Source organism: Rhipicephalus microplus, chromosome X (assembly GCF_043290135.1).
Source record: "Rhipicephalus microplus isolate Deutch F79 chromosome X, USDA_Rmic, whole genome shotgun sequence".
In the NCBI taxonomy this organism is placed as follows: domain Eukaryota; kingdom Metazoa; phylum Arthropoda; class Arachnida; order Ixodida; family Ixodidae; genus Rhipicephalus; species Rhipicephalus microplus.
Genome location: NC_134710.1, coordinates 280,657,940 through 280,683,466, shown reverse-complemented (window position 1 = coordinate 280,683,466; position 25,527 = coordinate 280,657,940). Strand labels below are relative to the sequence as shown.

The following is a 25,527-nucleotide window of genomic DNA, read 5'->3' as shown; positions in this document are numbered from 1 at the left end:
CATAGTTTGAGCCCTGATCACATGTTTTATTGCTGCTTTTACCAAGAGACCTTTCGTTTCAATCTGTTGAATTAAGTCTAGCAAAAGCCGTCGCATCAAAGGGCTGGAGTTGCATTGTGAGAAACCACAAGAGCAACAGGCCGCATCTAACTTCTTCATATGCCAGACACAGCCACATCAAGGGCTGTGTTTGCTACACGAGAAGTCCTGCTATGTCCGTCATCTGAAAAGCCAATTACAATATCCTTTGACTGGTCATACATTAAATTTTGTTTTAAAGCTGTTTCATCAAATAGCAGACAGCATGCTTTGTCTTGAATTCGCCAATCCTTAGTTATATATTGAATTATGTCCATGGCACCAGGTATGATGCCTGGTGTCATGGGGATGTCTGCCAGCCAGCGTCTTAATGTTCTCATGTGCGGCAAGTGAAGCACCTCCCTCAAGAAGCGATAGGCTTTTGGTGAATGGAAGAATTTTTTTAATTCAAATTGTTTTATTTTCTTTGACCAATGCTTTTTAGATTTTGAAAAGAACAGAGCCGAATTTGAGCTTTCACCAATTCGAAAAGGTCTCTTGGTAAATGTGGCTCAATCCTGTTCAGTGCCTCAAGTTGTGTTATATTTTTAACTTGGTGTTTCTGTCTAACTATTGCCAATGCCTTGCGGTACTTGTTTTTTTCGATTCACAAGGTCGTTCATACGCTTTTTCGTTCTAGGGGTGTACACAGAAGCATTTTTATCTACGGGCTGGTTGTGGTGTGCTTTGAAAAGCTGTTGAAATTGCTGCAGTCAGTGGAGTTCGTAAAAGCCCAGAGAGGCCACAGGAGCCAACGGGACATAGAAAACAATTTTAATCATGTTATTACTGTGACATATTGCATCTTGCAGTCGAAAATACAATAAATCACAGAACTTATTACCTGTAGGTCAGCAAGCAAATTTGGTATGCTTTTTAGCAAGGCTTCTTCATATGCAACGCAGGCAGAACTTCAAAGGAAGATGGAAACCAGAAGGAAATGAAAAAAAAATGAACACGGGGTGTCGTTGTAGTCAATGTTTCCACAAGTGTAGATTTTTTTCCAAGGCTGCTTGTTGATTCATTGGCTCCAGCAACACTCCTTGGTAATTTTCCACTTCTATTAATTGTACAGAAGTATCTTTTAGGTATTTAGGGAAACAATTGTGCTTCGCTACCCTTACTACTCTCACATGCGTTGCTTTGCACCTTTTGAAATCAAGGAACCGTCACTGAAGCTCTTTAGAAGGTGGATCAGTTACACTTTGCTCCAACTGTTGTACCATACTCTGCGGTACTGTTAGAGTTTACTACATTTCCTATATTTATCATGGAACTATAGGTGCTTCGAAATCTATCGTGCGGATGACATACTGCCTCATGAGAATGTTACATTCAAATGCCAAACGATTCTAGCAATTGGGGTAAAACATTTTTCCTTATATCGTTATACCTTACATTTTATGCCTGCCTAACTGCATCTGGGAATCACAGCTGTTAAATGTGCAATAGTTTTGTGAAACAACATGTAATTCAGTGAACATACGTACACTCATCTGGAACATTGTCTGTCTTTGATGAGGGTGGTGTGCCAAATTGTGTGGCTATGGTTGCTTGGATGATAACAAAGCTGCTGCGGCTGTTTAGCAGGGCGGTGTGGCTTCTGGGTGAGAGTCATCGGCAGGAAATTACAAAAAAGAAATTTTGAATCAGACATACAAAGGCGAGAGGTATACATCACAACAATGTGTGCATCTGAAATCAAGTTTCTAAACCAGCTTTATATGCGGGTGCTCCTAATAGTTGCTTCTCTAGTGAAACAACTTTGGTACACAGCCATTGCATATATGCGTAACTCTTTTCTTTTGTATTTCCCCATTTTACTCTTTCCCTTGTGCAGAGTAGTAGGCTAGCGCACACTAGCTCAGGCTGACTCGTCTGCCTTTCCATTATCTTGTCGCTCTCTCTTTCTCTCTGCTTGTGTTCACTAGTACGGCATCATACTCTTCACTAGTACATCATCATACTGTTTTGCACTCCAGCATGGTAATGAAGTCACAAGCAAAACATTGGTATGAAGTAAACCAGTGAAACTGAAATGTCATGCATAAAGGAGGAGCGCGTAGCCATTTAATACAGCAAATGAAAACCTTCCAGATGAGCACAAGTAGTGTTTCAGCACAGCTGGAGGGCTGCTGGCAACCCACCTGGGAAAACTACACACTAAACGAATTCAGACCCATAAGGGTGTCAGAAAGGGTGCCGACACCCTAAGCACCCCCTTTGAGCAGCCTATTTGCGTCTCAGCACCCTACAAGCGGAACCTAAAGGATGAACACATCAAAAGGGTGGAAACTAGGGTGCAAAAAGGGTGCAACAACTAATGGGTGCTGATGAGCACCTTTTAGGGTGCACAGTCACCGACAAAACTTTGTGAGTAACGTGGTCATAGAGCATAACCAACAGCTTTCAGAGGTGTCCTGGTTAGACGCCATGGTCTCACTAATAGCGCCACCGCAGTAACGGATATCTGAATAGCGATAGTGCCCGGCTGAACGCAAGTTCTGCACTGGTTCTTGCATTCTTGCTGCCTTTTTCTCGTCGCCTCACGGCCGGCGCTAACCAAGCCATGTGCTACAAGCTCACTAGCCAATGGCGGACTACGCAGTTTGTAGAGCTACAACAGGATTGTTACTTACACATATAAAGCTCTCGGCCTCGTTTGCGCCTAACATTGCAAACAAAGCTTTGTCCGTAACAGTGTATAAAAATCATACAAATGTTAATGCAAAGAAATACAAACCAACAAGACCGTGGTAGATAAAATAGTTTTTTGTTGTACAAATATTTGTTGACCTTACAATGTATCAGTTGACACGTGTTACCAATTTTTATGGCGGGCTATGAACCTTGACGTTCAATTATTATAACTTTAAAGAAGCGTTTTCTTAATTTTGTTCATAGTTATATTCTTCAAAGCAAGTTAAAATGAGCCTTGACTAAAAGCTTTTCCTAAAAAAATTCACTTAAGACAGCTGAAATGATGTTTCCAAATCAGTACGCTTATTTTGTTGTGACAAGTTTTGCTTGCTGTCTGTAATTTGTACTAATATACAACCGCTTTAACACTGTTTTTAACAGCCAGCTTAACCACTCAACCAATGTACAGATGTTAACAAGGTATCGGTATAAGAAATACACAAGCAAGCAAACATTTCAAATTTCACGCGCTCTTGGACATTTCAAATTTCATGCGAATACGCGTTCTGTCATTTTTTTCTTTTTCACAGTTAAAAAATATTCTATGCAATACACACTAGCGTATCTTCTATTTTCACTACTTTTTACTATAAATTTAAACAGAAACAATTCATTTACTTATCATATGAAAGATTATGTGCGCAAATGCAGATCGGTGGCGTGAGAAGAACAGAAATGGCGGAACCTTCCTGGCGGCCGCAACGGCCGTGTGCCGACAGTTTAAAGTCAATTTTTTATGTTGTTCAAAGTGTGCTTGCGCTGTCTTTCGTGTTCTGTCGGTGCTGCTTGGTACCAAGATGCACCATACTCAAGAGAGGACCGGCTGCTTCGTACCGTCGAGCACTCGCCAAACTAAAAAGGTAGGTGGATGTTTCTGCTGTCGACGCCTTGTTTTTTGCTTCTCCGGCCAAGGCTGCGGTGCGCCCGATCCAAGCTGCTGTGCTTCCGCTCGCGTCGTTGGCTCCTCCCGCGGTTAACACCGGTAGCACTATAGTATAATAACGTTGTGAATTAAGTTTTTCCTAGCTAGTAGACGATAAGTGAGTTTTTATTAACGTAGCGATCCTGTTGACGTGTCTGATTTCATTAGGCTCAAGTCTAAGCTCAGGGACGTTACGCACGGACGAAATTTTCTGTGGGGAGGGAGGTTAAAGCAATCTGCGCTGTGCGGCTGTGATTGGGCGGACGATGCTATGCACGCTATGAATCACTATATTTTTGCAATGCAGTTGGACGCCGTTCGGGTACTGCGCCTGGATGCCGTGAGCGTCGTCTGTGTGTCGCGTGCATTGGAGTATTCCGGTGATTCGCGTTGAATTAGATTTTTGCATATTTAATTTAGAACAATGGAGAAAAATGACGCGGTGTCGGCATTGGTATTTACGCGGCATTGTTCGTTTTCTATGCCAAATAAGTACCCGAAGAAAGTTTTATATGTTACGCGTCCTCTTTTCAACAGCTACATGATCATTGTGTGTGACTACTGTAAGGTAGATGTGTTTTCCTGTGTGATCAAATGTTTTTGCATCCACCGCGGGCATGTATAATAATAAATTACCATGATATTCAGCTTAATTAAGTGTGCATAAAATTGACACAGCGTGCTGTAGGGGCGGTTCTCAAAGCGCGCGATTACGCCTGGGTGTAATTGCGTGCTTTTCTGTAGCCCTCCACTACATTTTGTCTGTGAGTGGCCGAATAGCCGTACCTTAGCTGTAAAAGCGCTAAGTTGAGCAGTAGTTCACTCGTTCGAGTGCAATTTTGGTGGTACTGCTTGTTCCCCCCTGTTCACCTATCATCGCATTGTTCTGGTTTATAAGAATTTTAGGTGCTGCAGCCCGCTATGGAGTTAAAACTTTGCCGAATACCTTTACGTCTATAAACGTTCTAAAACGAAGTCCTACCACTACTTCCACTGACACTTTCGAATACAAGTGTAACGCTTTATCTGATATCATAATTTTTTTATATCCTCGCTGCAGATTTACAAGTGACCTGCCGTATGTGCAATGTATGAATACCTAACTTATTGCTCAAAACACAATAAGGTCATAGATCACAGTATGCGTGCCTAAGGCGTGCATATGTTGCTGCTGACATGCAAACTCAGACATTGTATTTATCTAAGAATGAACAAATCTAAACTGCCATTTTTAGAAGATGTACGCGTCAGACCAATAGAATAATATCAAAAATAATGTTCACCAAGTGATTGTTGTTGGCTTACACCAACGTCACTAAAACCACCTTGTTGGTACTTAACCACATGATAGGATGCAATATTCGTGACGTCGTATTCAATGTTATTGTCACATAATTTGCAAGGTAAATTGTTATTAGCATACAGAGGACAATAACGTTGTGACCTCATCGTTATCACAATGAAGCAGGTTAGTAGTGTCTGAGATCCTGGTTGCCGGTCATTATTGCAGAAGCTTGTCTGCTTTATTGTGATGACATGTGGTTCAAGATTGATGTTTTGTCTTGGCGTTCCCACTTTTCTCCCCTATGGTCATTAGACAGCTTGTGCTGTTTGATGAGAAGTGAGGAGTAGCGCCTTTTTAGCCCAGCAGAACAATTTAGATGAATGATCACAATGAAGCAGCACACAATATTCATTTAGTGAACTCAATTTCAGGCAAATATAAACGTCCGAATGTTAGCCGTTTGAAGGAAGCTCCATTCATTGAACTCATGAGAAGAAATGGTAAAGAAGGAAAGGCAGGGAGGTTAGCCAGACCAGCAAAGCCGGTCTGCCACCCTACTTGGGGGAACAGGGAGATTGAACTCCTGTCGCAGTGATCTACTCGCTAAAGTACTCGGTTTCTGACCCGAAGGTCGCAGGATGATATTCCGGCTTTGGTGGCTGCATTTTTATGCAGGTGAAAATGCTGTAGGCCTGTGTTCTCAGATTTGGGTGCACGTTAAAGAACCCCAGGTGGTCAAAATTTCTGTAGCCCTCTACTACCTTGGTAAAAAATTCATGTGTCAGTATTCCTTTAATTTCATGCTTTATCGGCAGTGGATGCATATGCAAATACTGACATGTATATGCAGTGGTATTGCAATTTTACGTAATAAAATATTCATATGGTGCATATTGCATGGCATTTACCTAAAAAACACATCACATGGGTATCATAACCACAGAAATGCAAATGTGCCTCTATGGATGCACTCGTGCATATATTTGGTGAGCTTCAAGAACAGAATTTATTGATCGCAGGCATCAGCATTACTCACGCATGCTTATCTTTTGATTACGCGCTGTCGATACAGCTAAAAGAGGGTGTCTTCTGCTAAGAGTCATAACTTCATCTTCGTGCATGAGCGAGCTATATAGGTGAATGAAAATTCACATGTATGATATCGACATGAAAAGCTCTGCAACAGCATGTTTTTCGTTGTATTTATACTGCAGCATGCCCTTTTTGTATTTCTCAGTTGCGTACCACTAAATATATGTTGATCATGCATTTCTAGCCTTTCACTGCAATTCGGTAAGCAGCACATGCAGTCTAGAAAAACCTCACCAAGATAATTTTTTGCACCAGTGCAGAAATTCTTCGGCACGGTCTGTCATTTCGTGTGAGTGAGGTTGCTCAAGTAAAGTTCCTGACAAAGTAAAGAAGCCTAAGCACCAGCAAACTCTGAACCATTGTTCCAAGCATCAGCTCTGTTTACCCTGCTCGTGCGCTGTGCCTCACCAAGCTATTGGACGCTGCCTACTTATATGAAGTGCTCTCCATATTCCCCTCAGTTTGGCAGCATGTGTGTGGTCTTCACAGTGCTTGCAAAAACTATTTTTGCACAGATGAGATACTTATTTCTTGCTTTAATTGTGTTAGTATTGCTGCATGCACTCCTGCCAAGCAAAAGTACTAATGTTTCCTGTGAATTGTTTGTCATGGTAAGCAGAAGATTTTAAGCAAAAAATTCATGCTGAACTTTGGTCCTTCAAGTAGTGTGGAATAAAGGTGGTGACAGTGTCAACGCGCGCTCTTTAGAAATAAAGGCTTTGCATCAAGAGCCTGTCGCACCTTGAAACAGGCACAAAAACTTCCAGGTGAAAATAAGCAACTCGAGATAATAATTTAAGAATTTACACTGTATACAAGGTTGAACTATTTGACATCAAAGGCGTCCCAGATGAGGGTTTTCTTTTGACGGTGCCCGAAATTTTGTGCGATGATGGAAAACCCATTACTCGTGATAATATTGACACTACAGACAGAGTAGGAATAAACAAGCCTAGTTTGAAAAAAATAGTAGTGCATTATGCCCGATGTCACAAATGAAAGGTTCTGGATAAGACAAAAAACTTACGTCTGTCAATAGTGGCCTTTCGTTTTATATTAAGTAGTCCTATTTGTGTCATCGAACACTTGACAAGACAAGGTAAGCAGTTAGTGAAAGCACGATTGCAAAAAAGTAGGATGGAAGTTCATTTGGATGCAAGGAACGAAATTTATAGCAAAAAAATGGAAACATTAGCAATTTCAAGGACTGCCTTCTTAGAAGATCTGGCGGAACGCTGTGTTGATGCCTTCAGAGCCACACTTTTCTTGAGCTTGCAATGTCGGTAAACTATCACTGACATGGCAGAACTTTGATACCTAGATAGTGAAAAATTGATACCCAGATAGTTAAAAAGGCCACCAGCTATCTTCAATGCGTTTACCTTAAATGCTCTTAGCATTATAAATAAGACTAGTAGCCTGTGTCTCTATTTTGATGACATGTCGGTGAAATTTGATGCCATTCTCTTGACATAATCTCTGTATTTTTTGTGCGATATAGCCCACCAAAAATACCAGGGTGCAATTATCATGGCATTGTGTGGTTCATGAAATAGGGAAGAGGTTTAGGGCTGTACATCAAAAGTCAATTTTTGGCCGATGTCAATGGACTTCCGTGTGTTCAGCCTTGTGTTGAATATCTAGTAGTACGACTTGGGGGTTTTGTTTTGCAGCAATTAGAACGCATCCATTAGGTCATATGTAGGAATGCTTTGAGTTTCTGCAAACTAGGTAACTTGATTTTTCGGTCAAAGACGCACAGACGATTTTTCGCTCACAACCAACGGGGCAGACGCCGGCGGCGGGTTTTCTGCGACACGAGTTATTCAACGCTATCATGTTAAAAAGCTGGCATAGGCAGCATTGATCAAATGAATGCAAATAATAAAGTCAAGTGTCCCAGCAGAAATCGAAACCTAGTATTCTGCTTGGCAATTAAGTATTCTACCACAGAGCCATGCCCGGCCTCGGTTATACTTTCCAAATAGTCTCCAATGTTTGTGTAACATCAACTTCCGTTGCAGTACTGGCTATCAAATTTTATAACTATTACATATGAACTCCTAAGATGCAGAGATGAGGTCGAATCAAAGTCAAATACAGTCAGGCACCACACTGTGAAGTATCTGTGTAGCAGTGTTGAGGGCTACTATCCTCGCGAGTGCCAGCGCAAACACCAATGCTTCATACCAGCCTTCCACTTCTAGTGTGGCTAATATCCATGTTTCTGTTGGCATCGTTACGAAACAGCAAATAACTGCTAATGTTTTCATGGGTGTAACATCTTCCCATAACAAATGAAACATATGCTGCTGTTTAACGTATGTGCGTGCCAGAATTTGTACATATAATGAGCTCTACTTCATAAGATCGCTCAATAAAAAATCAAATACGTTCACCGTGCATCTGCATGTTTTGCATAACATTGATTCCCAAAGTATGTGGGTGCTGCCACATTTTAGCATCAATTTTGTAACCTAAACTCTGCCATAAACAACTATTTATTGAACATGAACTGCTGGATTGCAACATACTAAGCTTTAGGTATTTATGAAACTGAATATATTCATGACTACAGCATACTCTACAGGCAAATACTAGTACTACATAGATGACACTAGACTAGAATATTGCTTATTGTCACTTAACAATTATTTAAAAACGCTAAATAACTTCAGTGCCTCATTCGGTTTGTTCAAATCAGATGTGCGCAATTACTTGATGAATAGCTTTTTTACTCAAACCTAACTCATGTTTCACGTGTGCATCATGCTCAATCATTGCTCAGATGTTTCTTGTATATATATTTCCTTTCTACTATGCTGTTTGTTTTTGTATGTGAAATCTGTTGTACATGCTACCCTCTGTAAGCCCCCAGGTACTGTAATGTTGTTTACACAGCTTTTTGCCTGGGGAACCTCCAACAAGCATGTTTTCCGTTGAAAACAAAGCGGATTTTGATGCTGGCTTCTACTCACACAGAACTAAGAACACTCCAGCATGACAAATCATATTGGATCTTGGACAGTCTGTCTTGTGAAACTCTTGGTGATTACTTCGGTCTTTACTTTAGGCTTTCGGGTGCGGATGTGCTGTAGAGAAGGAGCGCCTTCACCACACTTCTGTAAATAGAACCAAAGTCACCTGGGCAGCTGAAGATGGATTGTGCAAGTGTTTGAATGATCACATTATAATAATCCAACACCACTTGCATTACCTTGTCAATATTTATGATTTTGTAACGCACAAGTTTAGAAACACACACATATATAAAGGGAGAGCTGTAAATAAGCCTTGAGCAAGTTTGTAGTCAAGGCTTTTAGCATGATGACCAAAGCATGTTATATAAGCCCACATGTTTTACCACACACCTACTTTCCTATACATTTTCTTTTTCAATTGTGTGGGCACTGGCAACACTCTCAATAAGCACCTTTGGACTGCTAGTGCTTCTAACTTATATTTTGTTGTTCTAAACAATTTATTTGTTACCTACTATGCAAGGAGGGAAGTCAGAATGTTAAAGGTGAAAAAAGAAGTCTCGTCGCAAAAAAAACGTCCACTCATAAAAAAAAGATTTCAAAAACAGAAGATTTATCCTCACTCATGCAGATCTCACTATTACAATCGATGCAGTAGGCTGCTCACGTTTACTATTGTCGATCTTCTTCGGTTGTATGCTGTGTACAATAAATAGTGACAATTTGCATCCTGTTAATTTATTTGTCGTAAATTTTTGTTGTGAATATCTTGCCTTCTCAAAGGCATAAAAGCTCAAGTCTGCTACACATAATTTAAAAGAGCGCAATGCGGTAAGGTTCAGTATTTAGTGCATATCATCTGTGTGTCTTTTAAAGTGAGTATATGGCTTTTGAAATAATCACCAGTATTCGAAACTTATGAATTTTATTTTGCAGGCATGCATGTCTGTATGGTGACCAAGCATCCATAAATTGTTCATGTATATGCGCAGGAAGGTGCCTTGAATAGATTAAATTTATTCTGGACCAAAAATGGGTAGCACAGGCCATACATGCACTCTGGGATCAATTTCATGATTATTGAAACACACATATTCATGCAATATAGCTTGCTTCAAGGTATATACTTACATATTGTCTACTTTCACCTCTAACATTGCTCCATGCATCCGGCACTCTGCTGAGCGCTTCTCGAGGGCACTTTGTTAACTAGTACACAAACGTACAGGCAGCTGTAAGTGGCGCCTCCACTTTGTTGACTGCTGGAGAACGGCGGCTTCGCCAAATCGGACTTTCTTTGTGGTGAAGCTAACTTTGCTCTTGCAAAAGTGCAAGCTTATCTAAAATTCGACACTGTTGTAAAGAAGTGCAGTAAGTGCAGCTTGTTCTATCCAGAGCAGCAAAAAAACAAGAAGCAGCACCTGGATAGGGTAAGGCATAATTGCAGCACTTCTTGATAACAGTGCCGGATTCTCTATTTGCCTACACATAGAGAAAGCAAAACACTGCAGCCAACTTACCACTAGCTTCCCTGCAGAGACACTGTGTTTTAAAAGACGATGATGCAAAAGCCCCACCTAGAGCTGTCACTGTGTTTCAGTGCTAGTTTCATAAGCGCCTGCGGAAGGCACTCTGTGGAGGGCCGGCCGCGTGCATGGTGCACGTGTTCAGGGTGGAATGGACGACTTAGTACATGTGTTCAATTACTAACAAATCGTATGTGAGGTGTCACTCAGCGTGGTCTACAGAATATACAGCAATCTGCATTTTTAGCCATCTCTAGCATCAATCTTAGATATGACCCACTGGTACGTCGATGTGGTGCACCCTTCCAGCACCTCTTTGAAAGGGTGTTTTGACACACAACGCCTTTTTTGAAGAATGCACTCGTTACACCCTTTAAAATTTTTGCTCTGCACCCCTTTTTTAAGGGTGTTGAGCTCTGCACCCTTTTCCAGCACCCTTTTTGAACACCAAATAGGGAGCAAAGGGTGCTCGTCTGGCGACAAGCTCATTTACACCCTTTAGGGTGAGATTTGGTTTAGTGTGTAAGTCTTACAGTAGATATTCCCAGTAGAGGTCAAACTGTGGCATCACTATGATAAAAACCAAACTACACTCTCAAATGCACAGATGATTGACAAGTGGCTTGCTTTAATGAGAATATGGTGAAAAAACATGTGAAGTTGCACTTGTAAAGAGTCTGTCTCCTATGTAGCGGTACAGTATTATGATTCACAGGTCGGAAAAAACGGTGTAGCTCAATTACGCTCACTCATGAAGGATATTTCGGACTTAGGACTCACTCAGACTCGTACTCACCAAAAATTACCCGAGGTAGACTCGCTTGTACTCACACTCATGAAACTTTTCTTTACCGGACTCAGACTCGCCAAAATATTGCTCACCGGGACTCACTCAGACTTGCGGCTTGATCAAAGTATGAATGAGTCGGCTCATTAGTGAGTTTGCCGACTTATGAGTATGATGCAGCGTTTTCTAGTAAAGCTCGTTTGATGAAGCATTAACATGGCTACCTTGAATTGCACAAGCCTTGCTCCAGTTGAGAGCCGCGCCCATGTACTTATTTTGTCCTTATGCTTGCTGTGCGGCACAATACAAGGGAAGCTTGTTCGTGGTATTAGCAACATTGACATTCATTTCTTCTGTTTTCTGTTTTGACAGCTAAGGTTTTATGTGCATTTTATTTCTTCATGCTTTGTTAGCAAACCAGTTAATTCTTCGCATGGCTGACATTCTTTTTCATGTGGAAATCGTCACCTATATAGAGATTGTTCTCACAATGAATAATGTGTATAACATATACCCTGCACATTTGGAAATAACCCTTGCGTGAAATTAGCAGTTCTTTTAAGCGTGGCAACAAGATGCAGCTTCTTCCTATGCACAATAAAAATGCAGCTTTTTTACCTCCTGGACTGCTGTCTTCTGCTTCTTCCACGGTTGATTCTCGGCAGTAGTATGCAGTGACAAAATACTATGAATATTTCAGAAAACGGCTTGAAAGAATATGAGCAAGTACATTTACATTGCATACATTGTAAGTGCTTACGGTGTGAAACATAGGGTATTTTTGGAGCATAACTGTAACAATAAAAGTTGTACCGCAGAGTGCATATGCACACCACACTGACCAATTTCAGCCCAAAAAACAGTGCTGAACAAATATTCACCTTTACATTGCTGATTTTCCTCTTAATCATATGTACTTTCCAAGCAATGCCTTATTAACAGAATCAATATTCCTTTTTGTGTGGCTTACTATGCTAGCTCATCTCTTGAAAAAAATCTGTAATATAAAACGTAATAGGCTACGTGCATTTACAAACTCAAACGAATTGGAGACATTTATGTGCATATTAGTAAAGAGCTAAAGTAACGCTTGATCAATCCCAACTTCTATTCACCTGGGTGCACCAAGGGTCTCAGCCTAGGCTCTTGCACTTTTACAGAGGGGACTGCTCCACGGGCTAGCCTTTTGCAAGCATTGTTGGTGAATCAATCCCTTGTGAAGTGCTTTGAGCATTGCCTATACGTGGCATAAAATTTCCTTTTTAGTTTTCCTTCAGGTCCGGCCGGTTCTCATAATGAAACCACGCTTCAATATTGAAATGTAGGGAATGGTACTCAAGTTGAACCTCTCATATATATGTATATATCAATATAAAATGTGTGTGTGTGTGTTTCCCTCTGAAAATGAAATGTGTGTATGTGTGTGTGCTAATCTCCATGAAAATTTTCAGTTTTGCTCGTGTACGTATGCATGCACCCATAGAAATACATGCACGAACATAAATAAAATACGCTTGAACCCCTTCCCCCACCCTGAAAAAGATGTCTGGCTATGCTTTTGGTGTTTATCAGAGAGAGACATTGTGTATGACACATCAAGAGGTGAAAAACATGAAAGAGTTTGAGTTGTTTCGCCAGGGAGATGTACCCGAAAAATTTGATTTCGGGTAAACATTGTGGCCGGGACAGGGGGGGGGGGGGTGGAGGTAGTGACGTAAAAATAAGGAAAAATGCAAAGTGAGAACCAAACTGAGCTCACGAGGGAAGGTATAAGGAGGGATTAAAAGTGATAGAGAGGCGAGGTTTGATGTGAAAAAAAGAGACTGCAAGACGGTCAGAGGAGTTCAAGGATGGTGGGCCGATCGGTGAGAGCTCTACGCAAGCTCCGGGAAGTCGCGGACGATACAACCATTCAGAGCGCATGTGCGAATGAACTCCCCCCCCCCCACCCGCGGATCGTGTTTAGTCTGTTTCTGTTATTTCGCGATACCAAAGCCTCAACGTTTCTAAAATCAACAATTCTTATTTCGTACATACTTATTTTGCGTCGCATAAATCCTCAGACTGCCGCGAACTTGCTGCAGCGTTCAGTAAAGGAGATTTGGAGAGAATCACGACCTCGTTATATACATACCTATAGATACGCTGAGGCTATTAATTTAACTACGCCCAGGTTGCCTACGCTTCTCACGCCTGGCGTTAAGTTCATCTAATTTATCTCGAGGCTCATTGTAAAGAGCACGGGAGCGAATATAATGACCGACCAAAGTATTGCGCAATAGATCATTTTCGTGGGCAATTAAATGGTTGCTGTAACTTTATTTGTCATAAACTGTGCACACAAAGATCAAAGAAAACTTACATATTGATGTCGCTGATAGGATTAAACTTATTTTTCACCGATTCACGTTACGGCTTCGTTGCTGAATGGCGCGCGTTGTTGCTCGCCCCCAACTAGTCAGCGGCATTCATACAAAATGACGTGAGTGGACGTACCTGTTGTCTGTAGGAACCCTGAAAAAGTGGTTCACACCTTTCTTTGCGGAGCTGCTGCACCATTTTTGCAGCAACATGCGTGATAATTCAATGCCATCATGAACTGATGCAGCTTGCTTCAACTGCACCGGCTGATGCTCCCACATACGAGTCGTCTGCAACTGTCGTCTGCTCCCGCACTAGCAACTTCTGTTTCACAAACAATTATTTAAACAATTCAACTGGCTTGTATTATGTTTGCATAAAAACTAACAAGAAAATTGTTTATTTTGATGTTTCAAGTTCATTTGTTTCACATAAAGCGTTTACCCACAAAAAGGGTGCGCTGTCGTTGTTTTGATGGTGGCAACGCTTTACGGCGTGGCCGCGAAGCTCGCAACATGCCTCTGGCTTGACGTCGGTTCAAGATCGAAAGGGTGGTGACCGCGCTGAAGTTATGTATTGAATGGAGTGCTCCAGTCCCGGTCCATGCTCTACACCCTAAGCACTTAATTATGAGCACTGTCGATGAGATCGAATGGCACTCGGCGTTAAAGAGCAGCATCTACATCAGGGCGCTTTGTTAATTAGGCGCGTCTATTTAGCACGTTTACGTTGGCATGTTTTGGTATTTGTTTACATATTAGCTAAGCAGTAGCTACGAAGGATCAGTTACGCGAGGCGATTTTTTCATTCCGATTAGTCTTTTTTGGTAGATTACGGGGTTTACGCTGTAGTACATTGCAGTCTGCTTCATAAAGAGTTTGTTGCAGGGTCTGGTGACAGCTGGTCTCAGCCTTGCGTAATCTCGATGTCCCCCATGGAAGCGATGTTCACAAGCCACTCATTTTCGCTCTGGATTGGGCTCCATGAATTTCTTGTGAAGGTACTTGTGCCGGCAGGAAACGCTTCAAGAAAAATTTGCCGGCTGCTTGAAGTTCCTCGAACTTTTCGTGTATTTTCCGATTAGTTAACAATTTTATTAGCTATGTGACTTCATGACAGCAGTTGGCAAAATCACTGAAACGATGACAAAAAAATATTCTTGTTCTTAACGTAACCCTGTTGCTACGACTTTTTTTATTTCTTTTAAACTTTTGATATTTGTTGTTAGTACTATTTACAAGCATGCCCTCATTCAGAATGTGCACTGGAATGTTGTCGTAATCTCTCGGAAATACTTTTAAATTCTTTCCTTTAATTTGTTTGATGGCAATCTGTGCCAGTATAATAAAGTTGTGCCTGGAGAATCTTGTTAAAGGGGGAAATGTGTGATAAAAATGCACTCGTGACAGTAAGAATGCAAGCTGAAACAAAAATGCAGTACAAATGCCGAGGGGATCCTCCGCCTAAATGTAATCAGTTGGATGAGCTTGAGACTTGTTACAGTCAAAGAAACCAAAACTTGATGTGCCGAAGGGTAAAACATCACTCTGAATGTGTACCACGTATTGAAGTAGTGGTGTGCCAAATCTTTTAGACATGAGGCATGAATTGTACGATCAGCTGTAGCCAACGTAGGGTTAACATGCGCCTGAGTGCACTGGATGCAGCATAAGTATTCATCAAGAACATACGCTTATTCCCCTTTGTCAAAATACTGTAACACACGTATTTGATCTCAATTTCTATTACACAATGATTGAGACTAGTCATTGCACTCCACTTCACAGAAAACAAAAAGGACCAGATTAAGAGAAAACATGTAACATTTATTGGCCACAGATCAGTTCCTATTCCCAATAAAGAGCTAACGTATCTGACAATATGTCATGTTCCTTGCGAAAGTGATTGATTTCTATTAAAGGGACGCCAAAGAGAAACGGTGACTTGGTTTTGATGGACAAACCGAGAACTCTAAGGCCAATGTTTGACTATCATAAGTTCGTTATTAGCGGATGAAATTGCGGTTGAAGTTTCATTTATAAATGTCACGCCGAAAACACTGCGCATAACATCAAAAAGTTTCAAAATGTATCTTTCTTATTTTCGCTGCATCGGCTTGTTGAAATTCTTTGAGACGTTGCACGCTAGGTCTATGGTACCCACACATGACGATGTTTTTCATTTTTATTGACTAGAACCTACGTAGGGCCCAGTAGACGCCTTCAAAATCTATGATGTCACGGTATTTGGAGCAGGGATTAACCCTAAAAGAGCACTGAAATTAAATTTCAAGATCAAGATTCGTCCATCTTTCAATCGCTTGGTAAGCATAGGTCTTTTTGGCCAAATGTGAACGGCATCCGTCGTGTGGAAGTTATTTTAATTCGATGTCATACAGCGCACAAAAGCTAAGGAGAAAAAAAACGAAAAATAGACTGCCCTGCGACATCGACACTAGTTCTACTTGTTCGGTGTGATACATTCCACAAATACCATCTTGAGTGACGATGCCCTAGTAGCGATGACGTGTACAATCCGAGTGTTCTTATTGTGGCTCCGAAGTGCAGAAACAAACTCGCTCGTCACGTCTGATCTTCGTCGCACCATTTTGAATGATTTCGTGAAAGTATCAAGATAGAAATCACTTTTAGAAGAATGGCGAAAGAAAAGAGCATGTTTATATGTGTGCTTGTCAATCAGCATGCCGGGGAATCGTTGTGAGTTGCAGCCGTCTAGTTTGACGCACGAAAAAAGTGCAATGAGGGTGTCTTTTCATATCACGTATGTGTTACACATCAAAATGACCACAAGCTATCAAAAGTGGAAGAGCGTATAGTCGGATATCATCGCTAACAAGTACAACGCAGGTATCGTTGAATTTTAGTTCATCTGTAGACTTTGCATGTACGTAAAAGTGGTAATACCGTGGTACCCGCGAGAGGCTGCATAGGTGGGGCCATCTGGAGGCACAAAAAAACCAGGCAAGCAAGAAACATATTCTATTTCTCCACTGATGCTCTTTCGTGATAGCAATGTTGCATGACCCCTCTGCGTATAACTGAATGCTTTGCACTCCAAAACACACAAATATAGCTAACTGAAACACACGAACGAACACGGCTGAAGCGTGCATCCTCGAATACCTCTGCAGTGATGCTTAGAACGGCGTCCATTTCGGAATCACTGTTCTGCTGAAGGTCGATCGAAGCAAAAATAACTCGCGACATCTCAAATCACGGGAATTCCAACCTCCAGACTATCATATGAAACCAGAGTCGACACTTAGTACGGCGATGACAGCAATGAAGGAGACAAGGCATGACTGAATGTGTCCGCCTAGCAGACGAAATGTTTTCGGAGCGGCAGAGCCTGACGTCACTCTTTTCTGAGGAGATGTGGTCAGCTGCGGCGTGATTTCGAGGTGACTGCGAGGTAGCGCCACTGATGGTGCTACCAGCATTAGAAATGGCGGAATTGCTGGCCGTTTTAAAAAGTGCTAGATATCAGTGATAGAAATCAATAAATGTGATGGTTATTCACCCCTCAGTTGCGTTTTAGGTCACGAATCGCTGCTACGGGGTCTATTGCTACTTGCCGACGCAAAAATATTGGCATGAGTAAATTTGATGTAAGTGCTCCTTTAAGGTGGCGTTGTCTACACCCACATTTTCTTTTCACAAATTTTCTCCCTTACGAAGCGTCGTGTTGTAATAAAAGGGGCGTTTTGGGGATTGTAAAATTGTACTTTACTAATACGCGAAGAATCATTTTGCTTGTTAGTGTCCCTTTAAATTATCATGTCAACATATTGTTTTACCTTTGCAGCCATGTTTATTGTTCATTAACTAAAGAAAAGGTAGTGGTGAATGAAACCTTGTGTTGTGATTTACTTCTTGTGTAGCAGTCATGCTAGCTTTCTTTTTCACCATGAAGTTTCACATTATGGTCACTGACACTTGTCTCCTCACAAGTGTGTCTGGAACCTGTGTGTCATACTGCCTGAATTCTTTTCTCTTGCTTTCTCTCCTTCACATCTATGTAGGCACTATTGACACTTGCATAGTCAATTAATGTAGACACATCTGCCACGGTTGTCTATTGGCTAAGGCACTCAGCTGCAAACCCCCAGATTGCGGGATCGAATCCCGGCCGTGGCCCCGCCGCGGTGGTCTAGTGGCTAAGGTACTCGGCTGCTGACCCGCAGGTCGCGGGTTCGATTCCCGGCTGCGGCGGCTGCATTTCCGATGGAGGCGGAAATGTTGTAGGCCCGTGTACTCAGATTTGGGTGCACGTTAAAGAACTCCAGGTGGTCAAAATTTCCGGAGCCCTCCACTACGACGTCTCTCATATTCAAATGGTGGTTTTGGGACGTTAAACCCCACAAATCAATCAATCAATCAATCCCGGCCGTGGTGGCCGCATTTTCTATGGAGACAAAATTGCTTGGGGTCTTTGTGCTTAGCTTTAGGTGCACAGACCCCCGGTGGTTGAAATTTCTGGAGCCCTGCATTACAGCGTCTCTCGTAATTATATGTTGGTTTTGGGAGTGTAAACCCCAACAATTAGAATTAGGTAACGAAGACGCATTGTTGACAGAATATGTCCGCTGTTAAATCTTTCATTCCAGTAATATAGTCGCTCTTTGCTTTGTACTCCACCATTATATAATGCAATATGTTCAAGAGAATGGCCAGCAGTTTCATTTCATTCCAATTCACGCTTTCAGATTCCAAAGTTCGACAACCTCTACCTGGACATGAACGGTATCATCCACGTCTGCTCTCTTCCCAACGATAATGACCCATACTTTCGTAATAGAGAAGAAAGAATTTTTTCGTATATATTCAATTACATAGATGGGACTATGATGTCACAGTATATAGATTTCACGCAGTTTGTTTGCCTGTTATTGGTGTAGTCAGCCTGGATATATGTCCTTTGTTTGTCTGACAATAGCCTAAATATGTTTTTTAGTTCGTGTTTCGCATGATCAAGCCCAAGAAGACGTTCTCCATGGCTGTCGATGGCGTAGCCCCAAGGGCCAAAATGAATAAGCAAAGAGGCCGAACATTCAAGTAAATGCCCTCACATAGTCATGACTTGGTTCTGTGTGTAAGCGATATTTAGCTGGTGTATCGCTCATGCGAAAATTAGTGTGCTCCAAGTTGTGCCCTTATTTGAGTCACAATAGTAGTTGTGTTTAAGGGTCTTATGAACATCTCTAGATACGGGAAAGCTGTGCTTATACATCACCATGCTTAGCATAGTCCACAATGTACAAACGTAATGATTTCCCCATCTTCGCAGTCTGACAACTTAGAAATGTTCTAGCTATTGTACTCTCCTGTGATGTACAAGTGCAAACCATTGGGTCTGTGGGGAGATACATTGAATAAAGGTTAGAAAATTGCACATATATATCTACACCTTGGAATAAAACTCTGGTATGGACAGTAGAGTATCCTTCCTATCAATAGTGTGCTTGTGTTGCTGTAGTCAATGCGGCTATTTATCAGCAATTATGCACTATTCACCTCAGAAAGAGACTGTCATACGCATTTTAAATCTGTTTTCATGATCTTCTCTTTTTTTAGCAAATCTTTCATTGAGCATCACTAAACATGGCACGGTTATCCCACTCGCGCTACATACTAAAATTAAGTCACATGGCTGAGAAACCAGTGATCATTTCTTCCATCCTTTCATTCTCAATAAAAAGGCAAGTCACTGTTACACGCAGTACAACCATAAACACCCTGTTGATCTTTTGGCTGTCCCTATAACACTGTGACTTAAGTATTTTTTTCTGTTTCTTTGCTGTATGGTTTCTTTATCAAGGCATCTCTTGTGTAAATTCTGTTGATGAAATTGTTGGAAGCTGCTAGCACAGGTAGTGCCACAGTATAGCAGTAGCGCAATAGTCATTTCATGTGTTATTCGCGTTTCTGGTAGTACTAGCGTTCCCTATTAGATCAGAATCTTAACCCTTTGAGCATTGTATACGACATGTGGTACTTGCCTTTAGCAAACTTATTCGAATAAGTTTCTTCGACAGGCAAAGTTAGCAACGTGAAAGGTGCAGAAAAACTTAACTGCTTTCTAAATAACCGTGTCGCCATTCACTTCTGCTCCAAGTTTTTCTTCTATGCTGCTTTAAAAGACTTTATTGTTGTATATGATGTGTCCTTGCATCGAAAGACATGTAGTACACTGAAAGTAAGCTTTTTGTTTTTTAAATGTATTATGCTCATGTCCTTCGTATCCACAGTGGGAGATTGTGTTTGCCGAATATGCACTAATTGGGAAGTTAACCGGGTGGAAGATCTGTATCTGGCCCTTGTGTATATGCTGTGCCACATCTTTTTTCTTGTTGTTAGGTCTGCAAAGGAAGCCCAGGCACAAGAGAAAGAGGCACGCAAAAGGGGAGAAGTCCTGCCCACTGAGGAGCGGTTTGACTTCAACTGCATCTCACCTGGTGAGATTTTACCTAATAGTTGTCTTTTTCTTTTATTGCGACAGCAATTATATGGACACTCTCCGCTAGATTTTGCCGTCGAAGTATTCACAGTATATGTATACATATCTATATATATGAAAATGCAAAAAAGGAAAATAATTCAGAAAAAGACTCCAGTGCACGGACTCGAACATGGGACCTCTTGTTTGTGTGTGCAAGGCATTAGCCACTGAGCCACAAAGGAGCACCTCCTTCAAGGTTGAAACGGCAAGCTATTTATATATATCGCTTGCAGCTGGCGCACCTCATCTCGGGGTTAACTATCGTGTTTTCAGCTTACCAGCGAGATGGCGCAATGAGCGCGCAGTGCTAGATAGTCAGGATGCGCTGGAACGTGCTTTCATCTCCCACACGTTTTTTGCAACACAGAGAGGGGGTTGGAGATGGACGCTCACGCGTGCACGCGCTTATCTCGCAGTTTGGAGAATCGTTTGCCTTGGGCTTTCGCTGGAACGATTCTGTTATTACTGCGCACACAAAGGTCACTGCACTCGCGGTACAGTCTCCGTTAGCGAAAGGGTCGCGCTTTTCAGACGCAGCGAAGTAACAAGTGAGACACTTATTCGCGTTCATCTGTACCTGTGAGTAGGTTTAGTGCGTCATTTATGCGTCAGAATCGCGGGGCACGTTTAGATCTGCTTGCGATACTTCGCGTGACCTTTCGATTTGTTGCAAGCGTGTTCATTGTTTTGCTCATGCAGCAAAGCTGTGACTCTTTATTATGGGTTCCCTTGCCCTCTCTTCCCTCTCCAATATCTTTTTCGGGGTAGGAGTTTAAGTTGTGCACTCAATGATTGCATTGCGGCTCCGTCATGTCGCTGCTAAACGTTTTTCAGGTGCAGTAGCCGGCTGCACATCCACCATTCTAGAGCCCTTTCTTCCCTTTCTCACTTTCATCTGCAGAAACAGCATGAAAACAGTAATATTACAACCTTTTAAAGATTTTAAGCAATCAATATAGGGTTGAGTTTTAGAGAAATGTGTTTTACGAGTCCTAATATTCGCAAAAGGCCGAATTCTAAAATGCTGAAAGCAGCATCAAAGTCTCGATCTGTACTGTACTTTGGTTTTGCAGCCTGCTCGGTAATTCAAATATTTAGAAGAAGAATGCCCTTAATAAAAGAACTAAAATTTCTGTTTCATCCGTGGAACTTTCGCCTCGCAAGTTTTGTGGCCAACTTTGCTTATAAGCATGTGTGTTATATTTGCACATCGGGGATACACTTTTGAAGGCATTAATTTTAGAGTACTCCAACATGCTAGCTAGATTTTATGGTGGAGAATTCAGGCCTTATACGTGAGGATTGACAGCATGCATTCGGGTGCAGGCACCGAAGTCATGGCACGGTTGCAGGATCAGTTAGAGCAGTTTGTGGCCGTGAAGAGCTCTAGCGACCCGCTGTTGCGTGGTGTCAAGTTTTACCTCTCAGGCCACCAGGTTTTTTGCTGAAACTTTATTTTAATTTTACTTTTCTGACTGGCTACTCTAGTAGTCAAAGTTAGCATTTCCATCACTTGTATTTTATCAAGGAGTCGTTTAGCATTTCTTCTTCTTAACGTGCATTCCTAGCTTTAACTCTTCAGAAAAGAAAAGAAAGAAACCGTATAATCTGCATCCCCACTTTTTAAGCACATTTTTCAGTTTTTCTCGGTGCAAGTGATATGCAAGAAAATATGGTAATACCGGTACACCTAAGGTGCATACGATACTTTATGCCTTTTTTTGACGATGTGTATCAGAGTCACTTTCACGCAGGTTTCTTTGGGAGTCTTTAGTATAGGTGAATCATAGTCGGACAGGATTTCAACAATATATGTGGACAGCCTTAAATTTGGTAGATCATGCAATATTAATTGTGTGCACTGCCCTGGTGTGGGTTTTCTGATGTTCCAGCCCTACAAATATTAATACTTTTATTGTTCTGATGAATGCTCTTCTCTGCTACATGCATGCATCTATATAATTTTATTGTTAAGCTCTTTTGTTCATGGTACGATTCTTTTACCGAGCTGTTTTAAATAGACACCAGGTGAAGGGGAACACAATGTGATAGATTTTATCCGGACTGAACGATCCCAGCCTGGTTACGACCCAAACACGAGGCATTGTATATATATGGGCTTGATACCGACTTGTTGAGAATTTTTTTAACAAGCGTACATTGCTTGTACCACTACTGTCACACACTGTAGAATTTGTGAACATTGAGTATGTGTTTGTGCCATTGCTATTTCATGGTCGCTACCTTTATAGTCTACATATCTGTTCACTTTGGATTGATTACTGCTGAAAAGAGACACCTAAGGGTTTTTAATAGCTGAAGCAATGCCAGAGTCTCTGACAAAATTTGCAAGACTTTTCGTGTGTCCAGCCTAATATCGAGAACACAATGTGTGTCTGTACGTAAAAGTCGGGTATCGAAAACGTTCGACAAATGTTTGACTTTGCAAAAGTAAGGAACCATGATTGCATGGAGCAGCTGATTCCAACATGACCCCAATGCCACCTGTCAGCTTTGTTTTGCTAATGGTCGTCTGTTCTTTATTTTTATTCTTCCATGCTGTTTTGTGGGTAGTCTTTCGGAAGCAAGTCAGGATTTCATGTGCTATATTTGTCTGTAAGGTGCGACAGAAAACTCAGCAGTTTTGTCACAAGGTAATATTGGGACGCAAAATACACAGTGTGCTGACAAACATCTACACCGATTACTAAATCCATTGTTAATGGGGGAGGCTACCATGAAAAGACAACTTTTTTGTTTGTTGAGATATCCTGATGGAATTTTCAGGGTAGGCTTTTAATAAAGCCATTTGAATAACCATAAACTTTCATTCATTTAGATTCACTGGTGCCAAAGTTGCAGCCGTTTATCAGGATAGTCCACATAGGTTTCTTAGTTAGGCTCTGGTGAATTTAATAAATGTGCTACCATCGTGAAATTCACTGTAATAAATCCTGGATGGGTGTTTTACACTAGAGGAGAGCCCTTTTTCAATTATCTTTCTGAAAAGTTTTAGCCGAGCACTGAATTGGGTGTTTGCCATTGAACATTTAAAAAGAAACTTTAATTATCACACAGATGCAATAAATTTTGAAAGTGGCTCTGCCAGTGTTTGGGCTACATATCAGGGTACATAAAACAAGTTTGACAGAAATCAGATGAGCGGTTGCAGATATATCACCAGACTAAACACCCTCACTGGTTAAAAAAGTCATTCTGAGAAAACTGACCTTAAAAGTTTTGAACACATATTTTGGTCTAAAATGACCCTGCAAAGTAGCTAGAAATGTTCTTTAGGTTTTTTTTCTTTTTCCTTATTTCCTGCTTGTGTTGCAGCTGTTCTTGAGCCTTTTTCACATGAAAAGGGTCTTTCTCCATTGCCGGTGTTTGCCGGCATAGCGCTGAGCTTTGGTTGCACAGCAACACGTTCGCTATCCTCCGCGGCTAAGTCCTCGCACGTCCAAAAACGTGGAGGCGAATGTACAGTCGATGACGCGGTTGCACTGTTCAGGGCCATACTCACTGCAGATAGCGAGTACAACGCACCAGGCGCACTTGAGCACGTAACACCTGTTCCAGCCTCACTTCTGAAAACAGAGCGTTGCGCCGATTCTTAGTGTTGTGATAAGCATCAATGCAGTCGTCATCTTGAAAAGATGAAGGAGAAGCTGCTCAGCATTGATGTAAGTCTTGAAGAGATGAAGGAGGTGGTGCTCAGCATTGATGCGACTGTCGCACACACGTTGTCGCCTGAACGAGCCTCACCATGCGTACGAGCTTCATGGGACGCTTTCTTGAACAGACCGTGTGTCGAGTCCCAAACTTTGCCCTGCCCATCAATAGTGACAGAACAACAATCAGCATCTCGTGAACACAGCAAAAGATCGTGTCGTAAAGACGGTGAAAGATTGAAGAGCACGCGTGAGAACCAAGCGAAATGATGGCAAACGGGAAAACAACGCATGCCAAGAAAATATAACCAGCGCATGCAAGGCCGGCGCCGGAGCAGATGGCGAGCAGGGGGGAACAGGTAGGTCATCGAGCGCAACAGCCAATAGGAGCTTACTCCGTCAAAATGTGCGCGCTTCCTCCAATCGCGGCTTCGCATTCGGCCGTGGGAGGCTTGAAAAGTTCGAGAGCCCCGCAATCTTGAGCGATTCCTGCGCGGCCATGCCGCTGCTGCTGCCGCGGGTGGCGAAAAAAAAGAGCAAGAATTCACGAGCAAAGAAGACCATGATGGTGGCACCAGGCCGCATGGTTGAGAAATAGCAAACACGTGAAGTTATGGTAATTTACAGCGCTCGCTGGCCACTTGCCGGCTGCCACGGCATGTTACATAATTTATTTGATGTACTTTCGCGATGAATTAAACATTATTATTTATAGATCAGATAATATAAGACATACTATAAGATTATGTGGTTTTCCAAATTTGACTTTTTTGCGATTTTTTCATTTTCAAAGGGTGTGTAGCCTCTTATATCCCTGTAGACCAACAACTCAAGATTTCTATGACGTTGAAGTAAATATCACTTACTGTGACTGATATTGCTGCATAACAGCAAGCTTTCATGCAGATGGCTCCATGAAAGGAGAGGTAGACGATGTCGTTTCTAGGTCTGAACTGGCGCTATTTTCACCGTCTTGCACTGTGCATTGCAAATAGGTTATTAAACGAGGTATACTTGTAATGATATTATATGTGCCGTGGAACAGGGGCATTGGAAATATTTCTTCACATAATTTTGTTTGTCCTTTTTTTAATATATTGCTGCGATCACAGTTCAAATAACTATTACACTTGAAGATAGTATGCATGTGTCATCTGTTGACTTCTGGAACTCTTGAGCATCACATTTTTGCATTAACAAAGTCTCTTCTTATTCACAGGGAAAAAGTGCTCGTTTAGATTTGCTATGTATTATGCTGGTCTAAAGCATTCAAGTTGGTGCGTTTCTTTACAGATTATGCTCGGCATGTGTTCCCACGAACCACACTTCGCACTGCTTCGGGATGAGATAGTGTATGGCAAAAGGCCGAATCAGAAGAGGTTTGCATTCATTTGTAATATTTTGTGTTTGGTATAATGCATGTGCATTCAGAACTGAATGTATTGTCCATCCACTGAACCTTAATGTATTTCGTTTGGCTGTTTGTGAATTCTTGTGTCATGCCAAACATTATGAATAAGTTAGTACGTTCGGCTGTGAAAATTTACAGTGCACTGGTTTTACAAAGAAGATTACAAAAACATTGGGTCTCTTAAATTCTACGGT

General features: G+C 41.6%; 1 protein-coding gene across 1 annotated transcript in view; it reads left to right on the top strand.

Annotated features, from left to right (window-relative positions):
- Window positions 1-25,301, top strand: part of LOC142775261 (uncharacterized) — a 43,940-nt gene extending 18,639 nt beyond the window's left edge. Inside the window, exons 3-5 of the mRNA XM_075876603.1 lie at window positions 18,707-18,807; window positions 20,110-20,207; window positions 25,216-25,301. Of these exons, the coding sequence (XP_075732718.1) occupies window positions 18,707-18,807; window positions 20,110-20,207; window positions 25,216-25,268 (252 nt within the window). The 3' untranslated portion in view covers window positions 25,269-25,301. The remainder of the gene's footprint in view (window positions 1-18,706; window positions 18,808-20,109; window positions 20,208-25,215) is intronic.
- Window positions 25,302-25,527: the final 226 nt, after the last annotated feature.